Raw genomic sequence first — 18,354 nt, 5'->3', positions numbered from 1 at the left:
CATGCTGATACCACATATTCAGTCTCACTTCAAAACACACATCTTTCAAAAATACTGGTAGAATCCCCAGCAAAAAATTACGGTATTTTTGGCCTGTAAGGACACCATCAATAAAATAAGGTCCTATGACTTTATCATTGATGATGCCACACCAGACATTCACAGATCATGGCCGCTGATGTTCTATCGCTCGAAACCACCTGGGATTTTCAACTGCCCAATAATGCATGTTATGACGATTAACTACACCATAGTTTGTAAATGAAGCTTCAGCGGTGAATAAGACGCGCAGAAAGAAATTGTTATTTTCATGCAACTGATTTTGGACCCATTCACAAAACGACACTCGATTTTGGAAATCATTGCCGTGAAGCTCTTGATGTAACAAGTGATACGGATGAAACTTGTGGCGTTTCAAAATTCTCAGGACACTTGTTTTGCAAATTCCAGAAGCAGAAGAAATTGATCGTGAGCTGACTCCAGGATTATGGGCAACTGCAACTAAGACGGCAATTTCATTATTTTGACTGGTAATGCTTCTCTTTCGTGGTCGATTTATCGTTCTCAGACTTCCTTCTTCTATAAAGTGGTTCACTACACGATAAAATGATGCTCGTGATGGAAGTCGCCGTTAAGGATGTCGCATGGTATACAGTTCAATGGCTCTATTAATATTCCGTTCAGATTCACCATAGATAAGGACCATTTCAACTTTTTCATTTATTGTTAGCCATTCCATAGTCACTCAACAAAATAGTCAAATACTTAAAATAATGAAAAATTTGCAGCTCGCAGCAGAAATGAGATAATGGAATGAATCAAAAATCGAAATGTTTAGAATACATCAAAGATTACAAGCAACAGTATGTAAACAGAATTATCCACCTTAATTTTCCTACAGGGTCTTTTAGAATTACGAGAAAAAACAACAGTTTGTTTTACTCCTGTATAATATAGCCTAATCGAAAAATGCTACTTTACAAAATGATTTTAAAAAATCACAACAAATGTATCTAAAAACTGATGGCAAAATCGTAAGAATCTGATAAAAAATAAAAAATTTATAAAACATCAAACTTGGCCAATATTTCAGGGTGGCGGAATTTTGTGCCGGCGAGTATATATACCAAGAAATTACTCCTTACTCAATTCACAAGTAGTGTTCCTTAGTAAATATTAAATATATTGAATAGCTATCAATAAATTAGTAATGAAAGAGGCAATAAGTAAAAAGGTTAAATGTAAAATTTACAGGAGTAACCCTGTTTTTCTGTTTTTGAAGGTGGTAGACAATGGTACAGTGAAAACATCTTGTCGAACTTGCATTGTCTTATTTATTTAATGTAACATGACGTTTCGATTGGTAAGTAATCTCCAACCGTTATCAAGTTCAGTCAATTTACAAGGTCACTTTACACTTGATAACGGTTGGAGATACTTACCAACCGAAACGTCGTGTTACATTAAATAAATAAGATAATGCAAGTTCGACAAGATGTTTTCCTGTTTTTCTATTTGCCTTTGAAAATTTCAAGATTTGTATAGGAACCAAATTGCTCACTGAAACTGCTGAAATTGCTCTTCTCTCAGTGTTTGGCGTCACATTTTGAGTATGTTTTGACATTGAGACCATCAAAAAGTCTATACAGAAACAATATGAATTCTGCTCCATATTGAGCTTCACTGCTTTTTTGGAGTCCAATATCTAGTGATATCTCAGTTCTTTTACAATATAATTAACTGCTCATTTAGATATTTCCTGTATCCTAGGTGTCAGCATACCCAAATGAAAACTAATTACAGCACAAATGACAAAACACTGAATTAAACAAACTGGAATGAAAGTTAGTTTTTCCGCAAAAGTAAAAAAAAATAACACATAATTACAAATAACGATATAATTTGATGCTTCACACAGTCCGTGCACCCTTTATAAAACCGGTAGTTTTGCATTCTAAACGCTAAACTTAGTGTCAAATGATACTCCATCAGTCAATGTCAACAACGTCATTTTTGCCAAGCAATATGGCCGACATACGATTCCGTAACATAGCCCATATAAGCTTGATGAAGAAGAATTAATCTATGGTAAGCTTCATACATGTAGCTTGGCACCTTAACACGTACAAGTTGATTTCAGTTCAATTTTGTACAAAATTTGTCTAATCTATGTGAAAGATTGTACTCGTACATGTTTGCAAGAAGTTAAGATTGATTATACTTTCCTAAAAAAAGAAAAACTGCTTCGAGTGCCTTTAAAAGATCAAAAAGGCTTTAAATTTCTTATCTAAGTTGACGTACCACCAAACACCTTTCTAGAATCAATAATTCTATAATTTAATGAAGTAGTTTTGAAAAATGTCTTAAGGATGCGAGGATTCTGGCCACGGATAATGTGTTTAGTAATTTTTCTTAAAATTGGACAAATTTTGTATAAAATTATACTAAAATAAACCTGTTTATATCTAGAGGCTTAGGCATCTTTTTTAGTACAATTATTTAATGAATATTTAAGCAAATTTTAAACTGGAATCATCTATTCACCGTACGCGGCCATATCATGGAATTAAAAAAAAAAATCACACAAACAGATAAATCATTTAATTACCAATCTAAATAAAACTTAACAAGTGACTTAAGCTACATAAATGCAAGAAATGTACCGGAAAAACAACAAAATTTGACACTTAAACTTCTAATAAATGACTTCTCAACTGTCCGAGTCGTTTTCATCGTGAAAAATGTCCGATTTATCGGGTAAAACGTCGAAACGCTCCTGCGTCTTTTTCCATATGGAATTTTTCATGATGACCTCAACAGGCACGGAAACGTTAGTTGGGACGGACGCCCCGATCCCGGAAGTTCCCACGTTCGACACCAGGGGGATCTAAAAACCGATTTCTTTTCAATTAATAAAAAAAAAACAGTTTGGAGAATGGTGTCCATGTTCTGGGATGTATTTTTATAAACCTTGCCTTAACCTTTCTAATACAACTTTTAATGATAAAGAATTAGCACTTTTATCTAGGGGTTTGAAATACAGACCGGTCATCCATAATAAAAAAATTTAGAAATGTTAACAGTGGAAACTGAAACGGTTCTACAGAATATAGAAGCAGATAATATAAATCAAATTAGAGCCCAGTGTAGTAACATTTTAAGAACTGAGTTAAAGTCAATTAAAAATGCACCTAATAAAACTGAAGGTGATTTCAATTCTACACTAATTAAATCTATAAAAAATAAATTACAAAATTCAAACTTAACCCTGACAAAAGCTGACAAAGGAAACTGTGTTGTTATCTTAAATAAAAATGACTATGACACTAAAGTGACTCAATTTATCCAAGAAAATAATTTTCGAAAACAGAGTGCAAAATTACCATCATTTATCAAAAAAGTGAATGACACCTTAAAATTTTGTACAAATTTAATCAATCCTCAATTAAGATATTTTCTTTCAGCTAACAACACAAATGTTCCTAAACTTTATGGCCTTCTTAAAGTTCATAAATCAGATATACCTGCTTCAATGCCCATAAGACCGGTGGTAGCATACACTAACTCTCCAACATATAAATTAGCTAAATGGCTTAATAATCACTTAATTACTACTATAGATTGTCACTTTCCCTACACTATAAAAAATAATATTCAACTTGTGGACAAAATCAAAGATATCATTATCCCTGAAAATGCCTTTTTTATCTCTCTAGATGTAACAAATCTCTTTACTAACATTCCTATATTCGAGGTAGTGGATATTATTAAAACCAAATTATTTAATTCTACATTGACCAATATCGAAACACAAGAAATAATAAATATCCTAGAAATTTGCTTAAAACAAAATTTCTTTAATTTTGATAATGAAACCTATATATAAGAGGATGGCCTAGCCATGGGATCTCCATTATCCCCCCTCTTAGCTGATACATTTATGAATCACTTCGAAAGTAATAATATTTTGAATAACAACCCCTACCTATCTAATATACTGTATTATTATAGATATGTAGATGACTGCATTTTACTATGGAATGGCAATAAACAAAATCTTAGTGATTTTCTATCATTTATTAATAACATTCATCCAAAAATAAAATTTACATTAGAAGTGGAAATCAATAAAACCATAACCTTTTTAGACTTACTTATTAAAAACGTAAATAATAAACATGATTTTGAGATATATAGAAAACCTAGCCACACTGGAACAATCATACACAATGAGTCATTCCATCCTTTTTCACATAAAGTAGCAGCTTTAAATAGTTATGTAAATAGAGCACTACAGATTCCTCAAACAACTGAAAGCAGGGATAGAGAGTTGAATATTATCAAACAAATTGCCCAAACTCATAATTTTTCTCCCAATTTAGTAGACAAAATAAAAAATAAATTTCTATTACGTAATGCGTTCCAAAATGTCTACATACCACATCAAACAATATTAAGTAATCAGCCAGTAAATAAGTTCATTTCACTTACATACAATGGAGCAGTTTCTTATAAAATCCAACGAGTTCTAACTTCTTTAAATGTTAAGGTTGCCTTTAAATCGAGCAATTCATTAGGTAACTTATTGATTAATAATAAAGGCAAAACGGATCCGTTATCTTCTAAAGGAATTTATAAGCTTTATTGTGAGTGTGGTTATTTTTATGTAGGTAGAACGAAGCGTAGTTTTAAAGCTCGGTTTAGCGAACATGACCGATGCATTAGACAAAACAATCCTGAGTCATTATTTGCTAAGCATACTATGGAGACCGGTCACCCATCGAATCTACTAGATAATTACAAGAACTTACATAGAGTTCAGGACAACATAAATCTAAATAATCTTGAATTACTCGAGATTAAAAGATCTCTCAAAAAAGAATATGATAAATCTCTTAATATTCAGATTAACATCCCTGAAACTAATTTAATTAATATTTTATTTGAATAACTCTTCCCTCCCTTTCCGGTTAATTTATTTTAATAAAAACCCCGTTGTTTTCTTAATATAAACTGGTAGAGACATCTGTTTAACAGTTTTAAAAAATATTTTAAAGTTACTGTGGGTACCGCTATCTAGTACCCATTCGGTCATAGGATATAAAATATAGATTTCTTTGTAACGTTCTTTCTTAATTATGAAAACTAGATATAGATGACTCTGTTGGTCAGATTAGTTTGAATGGCGGTTATCATAGTTTTTAGATCGTTTTGTCTATTGTGTTGTAACGGTGCTTTTTAGATGTTATTGTTTTGAACCTAAGTGTATTATTTGTTATCTTACGATAAGATTTACTCGCTTAATTTTAACTGTACCGTTCTATATGTGGTTTTGTTTTGTTTTGACAAATCTCGTTTTTAACAATGTAAGTACGCTTTAAAATTCGATTTTATTCAGCATTTTACCAATTTTTGCGTAGTATCTATGTAAATTGTGTCTTTTACTTTTAGTCCTCGACCTGATGATGCGATGATATTGTAATCGCGAAACCGGTCGTCATAATAAAAGGAATTTCTGGTGAAATAAGACCTTCATTTTCTATTGTGTTTGCTAGCAAATACCTATATAAAAAAAACCTTCAAACTTACGGGTTGCTTCAGGCCGGTGTTGTCTTTGCCCAAAGAGTCGCCCTCTTTCCAGCCCATTTTCGATAGGAGCTTAAACCCTTTATTTTCGGCAGAAATCGATCTAAAATAAAACGAATATTTAAATCATACAGATTTAGGTGAAGTTTTCTCTTCTTACTCGTTTACAGACGCCGCCTGAGTTTTCTCGTACGGGTTCTGACTGCCGACCTCGTTACGTCTCTTCTGCGCCCGATCCGTGTAACCTTCCGCGACCTTGGCGGACTCTTCTGAGCCGGATCCGAGGAGGCCGTGGTGCTTTTTCAATCTTCTGAGCTCGCTTTTGAACTGCTGGCTGGTGTTTTGTTTGCCCGCGGTCGTTCTCGGCAACAGTTGCTCTATTAAGTTGTTACATGAAATTAATTCAACTCAAACACCAGTGGCGAAGCGTACGAGTAGACAAGGTAGACACTGTCTACCCAAAATTATCCAGTTATTTGTCATTAATTTATTACGTAATTATTTCATGTAATTGTTGAATTAAAATTAAAAAAAAAAAAAATTAACACAGAACGTAGTCGCTATCGTTACTATTATTATAAAGCCCCGCCTGCCGCACCGATTAAGATAAAAATAAAGGGCTGATACCCAATAAATGTATACGAGCCCCAGGAGGACACATTGATATTTGTTTTCCGAAATTTGGAGCATCTAATCGAACCATATACGCATCAAGCAGGTGACAGAGGTCCGGCCGCATCAGCATTCAGCCTATTAAGGCGGGTATTCACTTAAAGGTGTATTACGTAACGTATCTGATACGGTATCAAGTGAGTACGTCAGCGCGAGCCTGCTGCGAACTTCTTCTAGGACGATCGCACTGCGCTCGTGGACGTCAGTTTGATCGTATTTCAAGTGTGTACGTCGACGTATTGACACAATGGGAGAGCAGTGGACGGAAGAAAAGTGTTTGAATTTAATTTGAATTTACCAAAATTATCCAGTGTTATGGGATCCGAAGGACTCTAATTACCTTTAAAAAAATTGAAAGCAGCTGCCTGGGAGAATATTGGTCAGGCTACGGGTATACCGGCAGAAAGTTGCAAGAAGAAGTTTATAACCTTATTGGCAGTAAATATCACTGTTGCGAACAACGCAACCATTTATTTTAAATTTAGCTTAAATATGTTTGCATATCTTCCTTTCTCACATTGCTTTTTACGTAGCCTAATCGGCACGACAAAGCTGCGCGAAGTCAAAAGGAAATCTATAAATAACGGATGTTACAGATTAAAATTGGCATTTTATACTCTTTATTAAAAGCACTGATTATAGTTATATTTTCAAAATAGATATTTTACAAATATTAATGATTGGTACTAGTTATTCCCTCTCTATAATAGCCTTCCAAGTAAACCATAGTTCTGTTCTCTAGCCATTTCAAATTACAGTATTTTTTTTTAGGGACACATTTAGTTTTGTACATTTCAGCTTCATATTGTACTGGTTGTTAATGAAATTTTATTTATACTCTTATAAAACCCGGTTCTGGACTAAAGAAATATTTTAGAATTTAAATTATATCCCATATTGATTATTCCATACTTTATTTAATTGTTTTATAACGAATAATGATTAATTGGGCATGTACAATTATTGTGTATGTTGTATTGTTCATAGTACAATATCTGATTTTGGCTTGATCATACCAGATATGCTGGTTGATTTTACTCCGACTGACCTATCTAATTTTTGTCTCTTTTTATCTTATGTAAATATTAGTTTTCTTGGAAGATAGCTGATAGATTGAGTGTCATAGTGACACATATTTTCATTGCCAACTTCCTTGGGCCACAAATTTTGTTATTTATTTTTTTATAAAAGGTTTTATGGTACTTATAAAAAAAGTTAAGTTATTTTGTTATATATTTCGATTGGCAATACACTTTGTGCGTGATTGCTTAAATACGGGTTTGACCTCTGTGGTCGTTCCTTTTCCCAGACCGCCGTCATGAAGTGAAGAGTGCTTTAGTTCTTTTTGAAATTCGTGTGAATTTTACCCATATGGGGATATAATTGACTAAATGTGGTGATAGTAAATCAACTTTTTGGGCGTAATGCTATAATTTGTTGTTTTGTTGAATTTACTGGCCTTTATGGCGATTTAAAACCTAATAATTTTTCACGTGCCCTCGAACATCGGCAAAATAGCGGTTCTGATTGGCATTGGCAGGGGACAATTTAATTAGCAAAGCTACATAACATGGATTTTGGACGGATTTTTTTTGTACGGACCTGATTTCTTCATGCCACATGGTGCTTTCGTTTTGGGGTTATGTACTCTACTGGCTCTAATCTAGAAGGAGATTTTAAGCAACTGTGAGCTAACGTCTAACCTAGACCACTACCTGAGCTTGGCGTATTGTGAAGTGGAAGAGGTGAAGCTTGGAAGCCTGCAGTTTTTCTTTGACTGGGAATTGGATGTCTGGGAGAGTCTCGAATCTGAAGTAGTCTGCTGTGTGTGGAGCTAAGTGACACAACATAACATTTTTTTTATTCACTTATTTTATTTTTATTATCACAACTTTTATCTTTTGAGTTGAGATACATACATAAGTTTATTTAAAATTTTATTGACATTATTTAATCGATGCTATTTTATTATTGAATATTACTGATAAGAGTACATATATATGTGACAAGTGACTCCTGTGAGGTAAGACGCAGCCGGCTTCGTAGTACTACGAGAGTATATACTTGGGTTATATTATTTATTTTCAAACTACTCCTAAGATGTCAAATTTTCTCAGATTAGCTAGTAAATATTAGAGTAAACTAATAAAAGGGTAATTTTAAGTGGGGAAGCTTCAACAGTTGTCAGTTTTTTTTTGCTTAGGTCAATGTCCGTGGCGGGATATACCGGGTCATGTAAATATTTAGTTTAATTCGAATTGAAGCTTCATTCCCCAAAAGGTTTGGGTGTAACATAATTTATTTTATTTTGACAACCACACTTTGATTGTGTATTTTTTGTGTGATGTTGTGGTTCCTTATTACCAACTTAAATAATTATTCCTCTTAACGATAAATAACATAACATAATTCTCTGTGATAATCAAGACTTAAATAAATTGTTATTTTCTGTTGTTATTTTGTTTTTCACTTGAGTTGAGTAGGTTGGAATATCATAGGTAATTTGGAAACAATAGTGTATACTGACTTGACTTTGATTTTGTTTTCTAAGTTTCGTTTTGAACTTGCCTAAATAACTTTTGATAAATATTGGGCGTCCTTTGGGATTATATAAAATCCAAAACTTGGTGGCGCCATACTGATTTTGACATTTATTTGGGTAACTCTTGGGTAGTTACTACCTAAGAAATTTTGGTTCATTTGGTTGAGAAAGAAGCTAGAACCCACATCGGCTTGAGCTAGCAGCATTGTGAAGGATTCCTTCTCTGGGCGTTTCAAGTAAGAGGGGTGAAGTTCCTCCGGGCATCAAACAACTTTTGGAGACCCTCTTAAGGCCATAAACCTTTCACTATTTTTAGTACTTCTGTTTCTTTTGATTAACTTGGCATTCATCGCTTCACCATTACATTGCATTTGTGAAAAAAAAAGTATAACACGGAGTCCAAGAAGCCGCCCCGTTTAAGTTTTGCCGTCGTACAAAAAAAGGTTACCGGGAATCAAGCAGAGCGATGCAAAAATCTAATATTGACCGATCAGTGTTCTAGTAGTCGAGTTACTGACAAAAGCTCAAGAGGGTGACGTCTCGACCCGCCTAATCGTTTCTTTTACGATTTTCACGTGCCAGTGATGTTTTGTTTTTAAAATTAATAGTTTCTGCCCCAGGAAACTTTTATACAAGTTATCAGTCAAGTTTTAACGAAAACCGTAAATTTGTAGCCTGGAAGAATTACAAGTTGGTAATCTTTGTGCTGGGTGACTAAGTATACAGATTGATGTAGTAAAGCAAACAAACAAGTGTTAAAGGTGCAAGTAAACAAAAAGTGTCCTATTTGGAGTATAAATACTGGAATTTACGGACTACTGTAAGTGTTTTGAAACCATTTTTATGTAATAACTATTTTGTGCCAACTGTGGTTACTTTGGCTTTGACATAATTCGTTGCAAATGTCAACATTTTTGTAATTATTTAGTTTTAGTTTGTAGCTTTCATAAAGTTAAGGTTTTTATGAGTGAATGAGAGAGGGTGCATGTGGATTCTGTTAAATATTTTGGTATCCAATGTTGTCACATTTATTTATTGGAAATTAAATAATTAGTTTGTTTGTGTATCAAGCGGTTTTTTATTCAAGGTTGCCACCCAGTGTCCTAGATAATACAGCTGCTATTGTATAGAAAAAAAATAGATGCTTTCTGGTAAAGCTCGATATTGGAATCAGTTTCTAATATATCTGTACGGTGGGAATTTTACCTCCCATACGTAACAATCACTGTATTGGAATTATGTATAAATTAAAAAAATAAATATTCACTAGATCATGATAATCACCTCTTTCCTCCTCGATCAGTAATCCGGGCTCGCAATGTCCACAAGTCTGAGTCCCTTCGTGGATGTGACACATCAAAACGGTCGATCCCACTTGAATTTTACTGCCGTGTGGCACCTCTATAGGTTCACTCTCCTGTTTCGAACTCGATATCCTCTTGCCGTTCAAAAAAGTGCCATTTCTCGACCCCAGATCGACGATCGTATACTTGAAAGTCTCTTTTTCGTACTGGATCTTCAGGTGGTGCTTGCTGACGTTCAAATCCGGTAAACACACCGAATGCTGACTGCCCTCGCGTCCCAAACTACCGCCGTCGCAAGTGATGATAAACAACGATCCGGTTTTGATTTTCGGTATTTCGGTGGTTTCCACTATGAGCCGCATACAAGGGGGCCACTGTTTACTCAATTCTGCAAAGTGAAAGTTTCATTTAAACCTGTGAGGGTGGATTATTAGGTTAATGGTAAAGTACCGCTCGATTCTGACCGGAGACTGTCCCCGCCGCTACTGCCCAAAGAACTATCCGAGCACTCGCCGTCCTCCTGTTCTTCGTCTTTGGAGGTTTTTCTACGTTTCGCCCCCTGCAAATAACAGAAATCTTTTACTGGTTTTGATACGTACCAGACGCGTAGCTGCGTAGTTTAGAAATGTTCAAATTATCGAAAGAACTTGTTAGAGTCTCCATAGTGTAGAAGCTGTTTACCTGCAATAAGAGATATTGTACCGAAAAAAGAATTAACATATAAAAGAGACCTTACTTTTGTTTTCTTTGTTTTCACGTTTTTTCTTTTAGACTTGCGTCGTGCCGGTACGTCTGGAGCCAAATCGGTTGACACTTGTGAATGGAAGTCGTAAGTCTGAGTCTCTTGGTTGTATGTTAGGTATGTGCCACTACTTCCGTCATAGTAAAGCCCATATTCCTTATAGAAACAAATATTTATGTGAATTTTATTTCATACAGTGTGTTGTAGAGAATAATAAATACAGTTAACAATTTGCAATGAAGTTTTTAATAGACTCACATAAACTTTGAACATGAACTGCAAAATATATATATATATATATACTCTTTTAGATTTAGTTTTTTCGGATATAAAAGATATAGATGTGTCAGAAGCTACTGACACATTACTGCCAAATAGTATTCATCATACTGCCATAACTTTTGGAGTTCCTATTAATTGTGATAATATATCCAGTAACTATGAAGAGTATTTTTATGACTATAATAATTGTAACTATTTTCCATTAAATGATTTTTTTGCAGGGATTGATTGGCAAACTTATTTTGCAAACTTAAATGTAAATGATTATGTATCATTATTTTACGACATTTTATTTCAGGATATTCAGCATTTTGTACCTTTTAAAAAATTTAAAACCTCATCCTTTCCAAAGTGGTTTAGCGCTAAACTACGTAGGATGGCCATAGAAAAAAGAAAACCCATAAATTGTACATGGAGTCAGGTAAAATTTATGATTATGAAACATTTGTAACACTTAGATGAAAGTGCAAAGAACTTACAAAAAATTGCTATGATGCTTTTGTAAATAATATAGAGCACAATATTAATGATAATCCTCAATCTTTTTGGTCATTCATTAATGAAAAAAGAAAGCATTTTATGTTGCCTCAAACAGTTGAATTTAATGGCATTAATAGTCATAATAATCAGGAACTTGTAAATCTATTTTCTGACTTTTTTTCTAGTGTATATAAAATGCCGGTAAAAGATCATTCCAATAATTATGTTTTTCAAAATTGTATAAATGTAGATTATTATCATTTTAGTTTAATTGATATATCGTCGGCCCAATGCCAAAACCACGAATGTGAAAAATCGTGATTTGAAGATATTTGGGTTTGAAGGTTTTGATACTCTATGAAAATTCAGATTTTTGTCCGAATAATTTCATTTCTTGGGAGACATAGGATCTACTTTGACAGTTTATGACTTGCTTATTATTTTTTCTGTTTATTTGCCCCCACGTTCCAAAACGTCACATTCGTGGATTTGGCATTGGAAAATTTTCTTTCAAATCACTTACAGTACAATAAGAAAACCTAAAGACAATGATTTTCAATATTTTTATTGATTTGAATTATCAATAAACATGTGTATTTTCATTGGGAAACTAGGATTAACTTGGGATCTATAAATCTAAGAAAACAAAACTACTTAAACTTCTAAATCATTGGCAAAACAAACTATAAAAACGAAAAAGGTTTTCTCAAAAAATACTGAAAATACAAAAGGAACTAAATTCATATGCTTAAATGAGCTTGAGTATAAAGTGAAATGGTTTAATTTTCATCTGAGTTAGTATTCTTACTGTCATCTGGTTCTGGTAATCTATCCCTAATATTATTATTAATTTTTAGCGACTTGTAAAAACTGTGATAAACTTTTGGGATTGTTAAATCAGAACACATTTTTTGTAAATCCTGATATTTTGGCTTCGCAATGGGTAACTCACATTCATATGATTTTTTTAACTCCGCTGTTTTTGGTCGACCTCAAATTTTTTCATGCAGTTTATGTCATGAAATTCTTGTTCAAAATCCATTTTGTAAAACTCCTTCGTCATGTCCGATTTAAGATAACGAATCCAGCAAACCTCACGCCATGGTATTTCGTTCATCTCAAATTTTTGCGCTGCAAATTCTTTAAAATCATAAACATCATCAAAGCTTCTGCTCCTCACTTCAAATGGGCGTGGTTTCATACGAGCATCTCGTATTACTTGCGTCCAACCTTCAGGAATGTATACAGGAACATGCTTAGCTTTCTGCTCAATTTTGGAATGTATAGAATCCCATTCCATTTCAGTGTGTCCGCTTTCGAAAAATTTATGATCTATGATTTTCAAGCTAGGATGAACAGAAATGAGCTGCATACACATAGCAGCAAAATTTGAATTCTTTTGCTGGCCACCACAGCCATCTGACATCATTCTAACTTCTGTTACTTCTAGATTAGATAATACGTATTCATAGATACAAGAAGCGATTTCATTTGAACCCCTTTTACCCTGGGTTTCATCCCATAGATAGCAAATGCCATCTTGATTTCCAATATTATAAACTGTCAAGTTATAAACAGCTAACTTGCGCAAGTAAAATATCTGTCCTGCAGATCCTTTTGGAGTTGTGAGTACAGCTTCAAGGTCAAAATTGAATGCTAATATAGTAGAATTGTTTATTGCTTCCAGTTTATCAGCACTGCGAGCCTTGCGTGCCAATTCCTTTCTTCTCAAGTGTTGCTGGAACGTTTGTTCTTGCGCTTCTTTTTCTTCTCCAGTCATATTTTTCTGTGCCAAACATATCTTGCACTGGTCCTTCTTTGGCTTGAAAAAACCCACGTTATACCTTAGTTCCATTTTGGTCCATACCTTGCTTATCTCTTTCATGTTTAGACCTAACACTATCCATTATTTTTTGTGTTCTAGATGTCACGTTTATCATTTTATAATTGATTTTTAACTACTCAAAATCTATACACGAATGTTACAAAGTATACCATACACTTACAATGTCAAAACAACGAATGTACCACATTCACTGACTTCAAACTTTTAATGCAAGGCCAAAACCACGAAAGTGTCACATTCACGATACGCGTGTTGCGACAGTCGAATACAAACTAAGATACGTCAAAGGCAGTACAGCTACCCCCAGCAAAACCATGATGCTTGCAGAATCGATGGTTTGGCATTGTCAAGAACTGGTTTAGAGGTGCTTGAAAATGTAGATAGGTAAAAATTACCAATTTTGCACATTCATGGTTTTGCCTTGGGACCGACGATATGGAATAAATTCAATGCCATTTAAACTAAGTATTGGGCCAGATGGAATACCATGTTACTTTTTAAAGAAATGTGTATACACTTTGGCTATTCCTCTAGCAATGATTTTTAACAAATCAATGGAATCAGGAATTTTTCCAGATTTCTGGAAGGTGAGCAATATAAAACCCATATTTAAATCAGGGAATAGATCGGCTGTTGATAATTATAGGGGAGTCTGCATTTAGAGTGAAATACCTAAACTGTTTGACTCCCTTGTTGCTAAAAAACTGTACAGTGATTGTCGCGGTATACTTAATAGTGAGCAACATGGTTTCATAAAAAATAGATCTACCAATACAAATCTTTTAATGTACATAAATTTTATTTTAAGCAATATGGAGCAAGGGTGTCAAGTCGACTCTGTTTATAATGACTTTTCCAAGGCCTTTGATAGAGTGGACCATAATTTCTTGGTTGCAAAGTTAAGGGCCTTGGGAATTTTTCTAACTGATAGAATGCAGAGAGTCAAATATGGTAGTTCGGTGTCTAGACCTATAATTGTTTCATCAGGGGTACCTCAAGGGTCACACAGCGGTCCCCTTCTGTTCAATTTGTTCCTATTAGATTTACCTCAAAATATAAAAAATAGCTCGGTACTAATGTTTGCAGATGATGTAAAGATATTTCGGCCTATTAGAACAATGACTGATGTTAAGCTTCTTCAGGAAGACATTGATAATTTTTATGGCTGGTGTCAAGCAAATCATATGGACCTTAACGTAAAAAAATGCTATCAAATATCATTTTCAAGAGTAAAAAGTCCTATTTCTTACAATTATTCCATCAACCATACTAACTTAAAGGTTACCGATAAAATGAAGGATCTTGGTGTTGTATTGGACAGCAAATTATCATTTGATATTCATATATCGGGTATTATCTCTTGGGCTCATAGAATGTTAGGTTTCATCATAAGGTCTAGTAAGGACTTTTCAATTTTTACGATAAAGAAACTATATTGCTCGCTTGTTATGTAACACATGTAACTGCAATTGAGCGAGTGCAGAATAAGTTTCTTCGTTATATTGGTTACAGGTGTGGTTATATCAGAGATGATTATTCTTATAGTGAATTAAGATCGCTACTTAATATTGATCTTTGGAAGGGAGGAGACTAAATCTTGAAATTTGTTTACTTCACAAGATTATTAATGGTGTAATTGATTGTCCAGATCTTTTAAATCTAGTATGTCTGAATGTACCTATAAGAAGGAATCGGCATACTAATGTTTTTTATGTTCCTTACCATTCTACAAATTATGGCAAAAATAACCCTATTCCAAGAATGTTAAATAATGCAAACTCTATGCAACAATCTGTAGATTTTTTTGGAACTTCAGAGGCAAAATTTAGAGGATCTTTAAGGCATATATTGTGATATATACTTTCATTTTTTTTTGTATAGCAATGTATATCTATACTGTATTTAGTAATTAATTCTATTTATTGTAAAATGGCAAGTCCATAAATAAATAAATAAATAAATGCCAAAGAGTACAAAAATTATTAAAAAATAATAAGCATTTTACATGATTAAAATGTTATACTCACTGCATTATAATAGTAACCACTGTTATAATCATAATACAACCCTGAAGTTTCTTCATAAACAAACCCAGAGGAATGGACTGCCTGTTCTGCTGCCTCCTTTATGCTCTCCGTGAGGGATTTTTCTTCTGCATTAGTTAAGTCAATAATTTCATTATCAGGTTTATTTGGGTGCTTAAGATCCTCAGGGGTTGTTTGGGTTGATGTGTGGCTTGTGTGATGTTTCTTCTAAAATGAACAAGTCAAGCTTGCAACCACACGCTATACTTTACCACACACTTTACAGTTAGCAAAAATTTTGTAAGATGACTTTAGAAAGTGTCATAGTGATGTTTAGGGCCTCTGGACATGCATACAAAGACCTTATATAATCAAAAAGTAATATAATATTTGAATTATCAGAAGATGTTTTTAATGAGTTCTCAACTTTACCAGAAACCACTTAAAAGCTTAAATTTCACTCAAGAAGCTGTGCAGGAGCAATTTTCAGCTAAAAAAAATTCTATTGCAGGGTCTGGTATTATGCCATATAAAGAGTTCTTTGCCAATTGCTTGTAGACTGGAACCATTGCAATAATATAAAAACAGGACACCATAGCCCCCATTTACAAAAAAGTCAGATTGAAAAGGTAGGCCAATTAATCCTACTTGTTATCAGGATAAATGTATGTAATTGTGAGAGAGCTTATGCCCTTTTTAATAGAAAATACTATTGTTTCACCATACCATCTTCCTGGACTTTAAGAAAGCCTTTGATAAGGTTCCAATTCAACAAATGGTCAGCAGTTTCAGGAATGAAGCTTAATGTACCACCCTCAGAATAGTCAATAACAACTCCGCCAATCTATATAATATAAATGAAACCCCAGTTGGACACGTCAACCATCAGAACAAGCTGACTGTGTTAGAATCTAGTAATCTGAAACCAACATCAACAAAATTCTTAACAAGGTCTTTTAAAGATCACTCTGTAGAAATTAAGAGGAGATCGTGCACCTCATATGTTTCCCAAATTGGAGTTTGCTCACTCAATGTGGAATCCCTACTTTGTGGAAGATATTAAAGGATTAGAAAGAGTGCAATGTAAAATTCTGTCCAATTGTAGGTTAAAATTTTTGATTTGTCACATTTAAATATAGGCTGTGTTGAAGTGATCTTATAGAAGTCTTTAAAATCCTCATAACTCATGTATACACCTGCAACATTGACATTTTCCAGGATAACAATGAAAAATTAAGAGGATGCTACAAAGAAAAATTTCTATCTAATCAGATTGTGTACATCTAGAAAGCATTAGGCGAGGAGGCTAATTTAATTTGTCAACATAATTAGTTACGAAAAATATCTAATATAAATAGATGTATTGTTACTATGTATATGAGTGCGCCAAGTAAAGGTTTATCAGCAAAACTATGCATTATATTTTTAAATGAACCAAGGTTGATATAAGTTGTGTACAAGATAATAATCACTTCATTAAGATCCTTAATTGAATGAGAGGCACCCACTTTTGTCATCAACTTTCACTTAATAACTGAGTTGATATTAGTTCTTAAGTTAGAGTTTTTTAATTTAATATTATGTCTGTCTACTTTGAAATTTTTTTAAGAATCTCTTTATTTCAAATAAAATTTGACAATTTTTTTGTTGTGAATGCTTGTGTTTTTATATACCTACTATCTTAAGTTAAATAGTTTGAACATTGAAAAACCTTTTGTTGTCTGTTCTAAGGTTAAATAAAAGCTATGGTAGCATTAGCATGTATATATATGACACTTTTAGTAGTATTTGCACATCAAATAATTATGATCACAAATCCATTAAAATAAAAAAAGCTGTATCAGCAAATAATACAAATATCTTTAAAAGCAATTTGAACAAAGAACTCCCAGATATCAACACTAGGATGGTTCATTAGTCATTACTACCAATAAACTAGTCATTGAATTTGCAGTACTATTGTAAAGTACTGTAGGCTGCAAATTATTGTAAATGGAGATTGGTTTTTAGGGAAACTATGCAGATTGTGATACTACTACTACACATAACTAAACCGACTAAATTGGGAACAATTGATAAAATAATCTCACTGCTCCAAAATACCAAATACTTACTTCAGACAGTTCTTTCACCTTCATTTTCCACTTAATAATTTTTTTAACTTGTTTTTTAATAATCCTCTGTAACTTCTCCACAAACTCCAACACTTCTGGCATATCAATGAGTTTATTCTTTAAAGTTTCATCTAATTCTAGGGCACCCTGGTAGTGAGGCTCCTCCGAGCGCTTACTGTCCGATAAACTTGAGTCATCAAAGGAGCCCCAAGTTGACTTTTTAATATTGTTATTATTTTGGGATTCCTCTGGATTTTCCATTATGAGTAAAATAAAATTAATACTGAAAAAAAAATGTTGTTTATGGAAAAATTATGACAGTGCTTGTGTGACAGCTGTCAATGCCGGTGACAGATGACATATGTCACTAGTGCTGGGGCATAAATTATTTTGAAACAGTAGTACAAGCATAGAATTTATTTATTTTTTTTATTATTCGTGCATACGATACGAAATTAATTTAGAAATTTGGTGATAAGGCATTAAGGAGTTTTGCGAATAGGAATTGGTGCCTAATAGATAGATGTTGGCCACACTGAAATCTGAATGTTTAAAACAAAAGAATCAAGTGTACTTGGTTGCCTAACTGTGGCAATTTTGATATATTATTCAAAAATTTAAACGTTAAAACCAAAGAATCACTGAAAATGTATCCCTAATAGTTTAATATACTAAAAGGGGTGAAATGAAAGCAAATTATGCCCAAAATAAAAATTAAACGAATCTAGGGACTTTTAAGGATTCGTTGTATCAAGTTGCCGC

General features: G+C 33.4%; 1 protein-coding gene across 2 annotated transcripts; it reads right to left on the bottom strand.

Annotated features, from left to right (window-relative positions):
* Positions 1-2,586: 2,586 nt before the first annotated feature.
* LOC126734007 (angiogenic factor with G patch and FHA domains 1) lies at positions 2,587-18,091 on the bottom strand. 2 transcript variants are annotated; one of them, XM_050437517.1, is made up of 8 exons: positions 17,593-18,087; positions 15,482-15,706; positions 10,841-11,002; positions 10,555-10,663; positions 10,085-10,492; positions 5,747-5,963; positions 5,590-5,689; positions 2,587-2,887 (listed from the first exon to the last, which is right to left on the bottom strand). In XM_050437517.1, the coding sequence occupies exons 1-8, from the start codon at positions 17,851-17,853 to the stop codon at positions 2,711-2,713; spliced, it is 1,659 nt and encodes a 552-aa protein (XP_050293474.1). In that variant the 5' UTR covers positions 17,854-18,087; the 3' UTR covers positions 2,587-2,710. The 2 variants fall into 2 exon arrangements, with proteins under 2 accessions (XP_050293474.1, XP_050293475.1); XM_050437518.1 differs by lacking the exon at positions 15,482-15,706 and having other exon boundaries at positions 17,593-18,091.
* Positions 18,092-18,354: the final 263 nt, after the last annotated feature.

The sequence above is a fragment of the Anthonomus grandis genome, chromosome 3, assembly GCF_022605725.1.
Source record: "Anthonomus grandis grandis chromosome 3, icAntGran1.3, whole genome shotgun sequence".
Taxonomy (NCBI): domain Eukaryota; kingdom Metazoa; phylum Arthropoda; class Insecta; order Coleoptera; family Curculionidae; genus Anthonomus; species Anthonomus grandis.
This window is presented reverse-complemented; position numbering and strand designations above follow the sequence as displayed.

Excerpts from the sequence above, each read along its gene's own strand:
- LOC126734007 (XM_050437517.1), bottom strand. The coding sequence starts at position 17,853 with ATGGAAAATCCAGAGGAATCCCAAAATAATAACAATATTAAAAAGTCA. Across the intron at positions 11,003-15,481 it reads GTGGTTACTATTATAATGCA|GAATATGGGCTTTACTATGA; the intron begins GTGAGTATAACA and ends TGTTTCTATAAG. Across the intron at positions 5,690-5,746 it reads CAGGCGGCGTCTGTAAACGA|ATCGATTTCTGCCGAAAATA; the intron begins GTAAGAAGAGAA and ends GTTTTATTTTAG.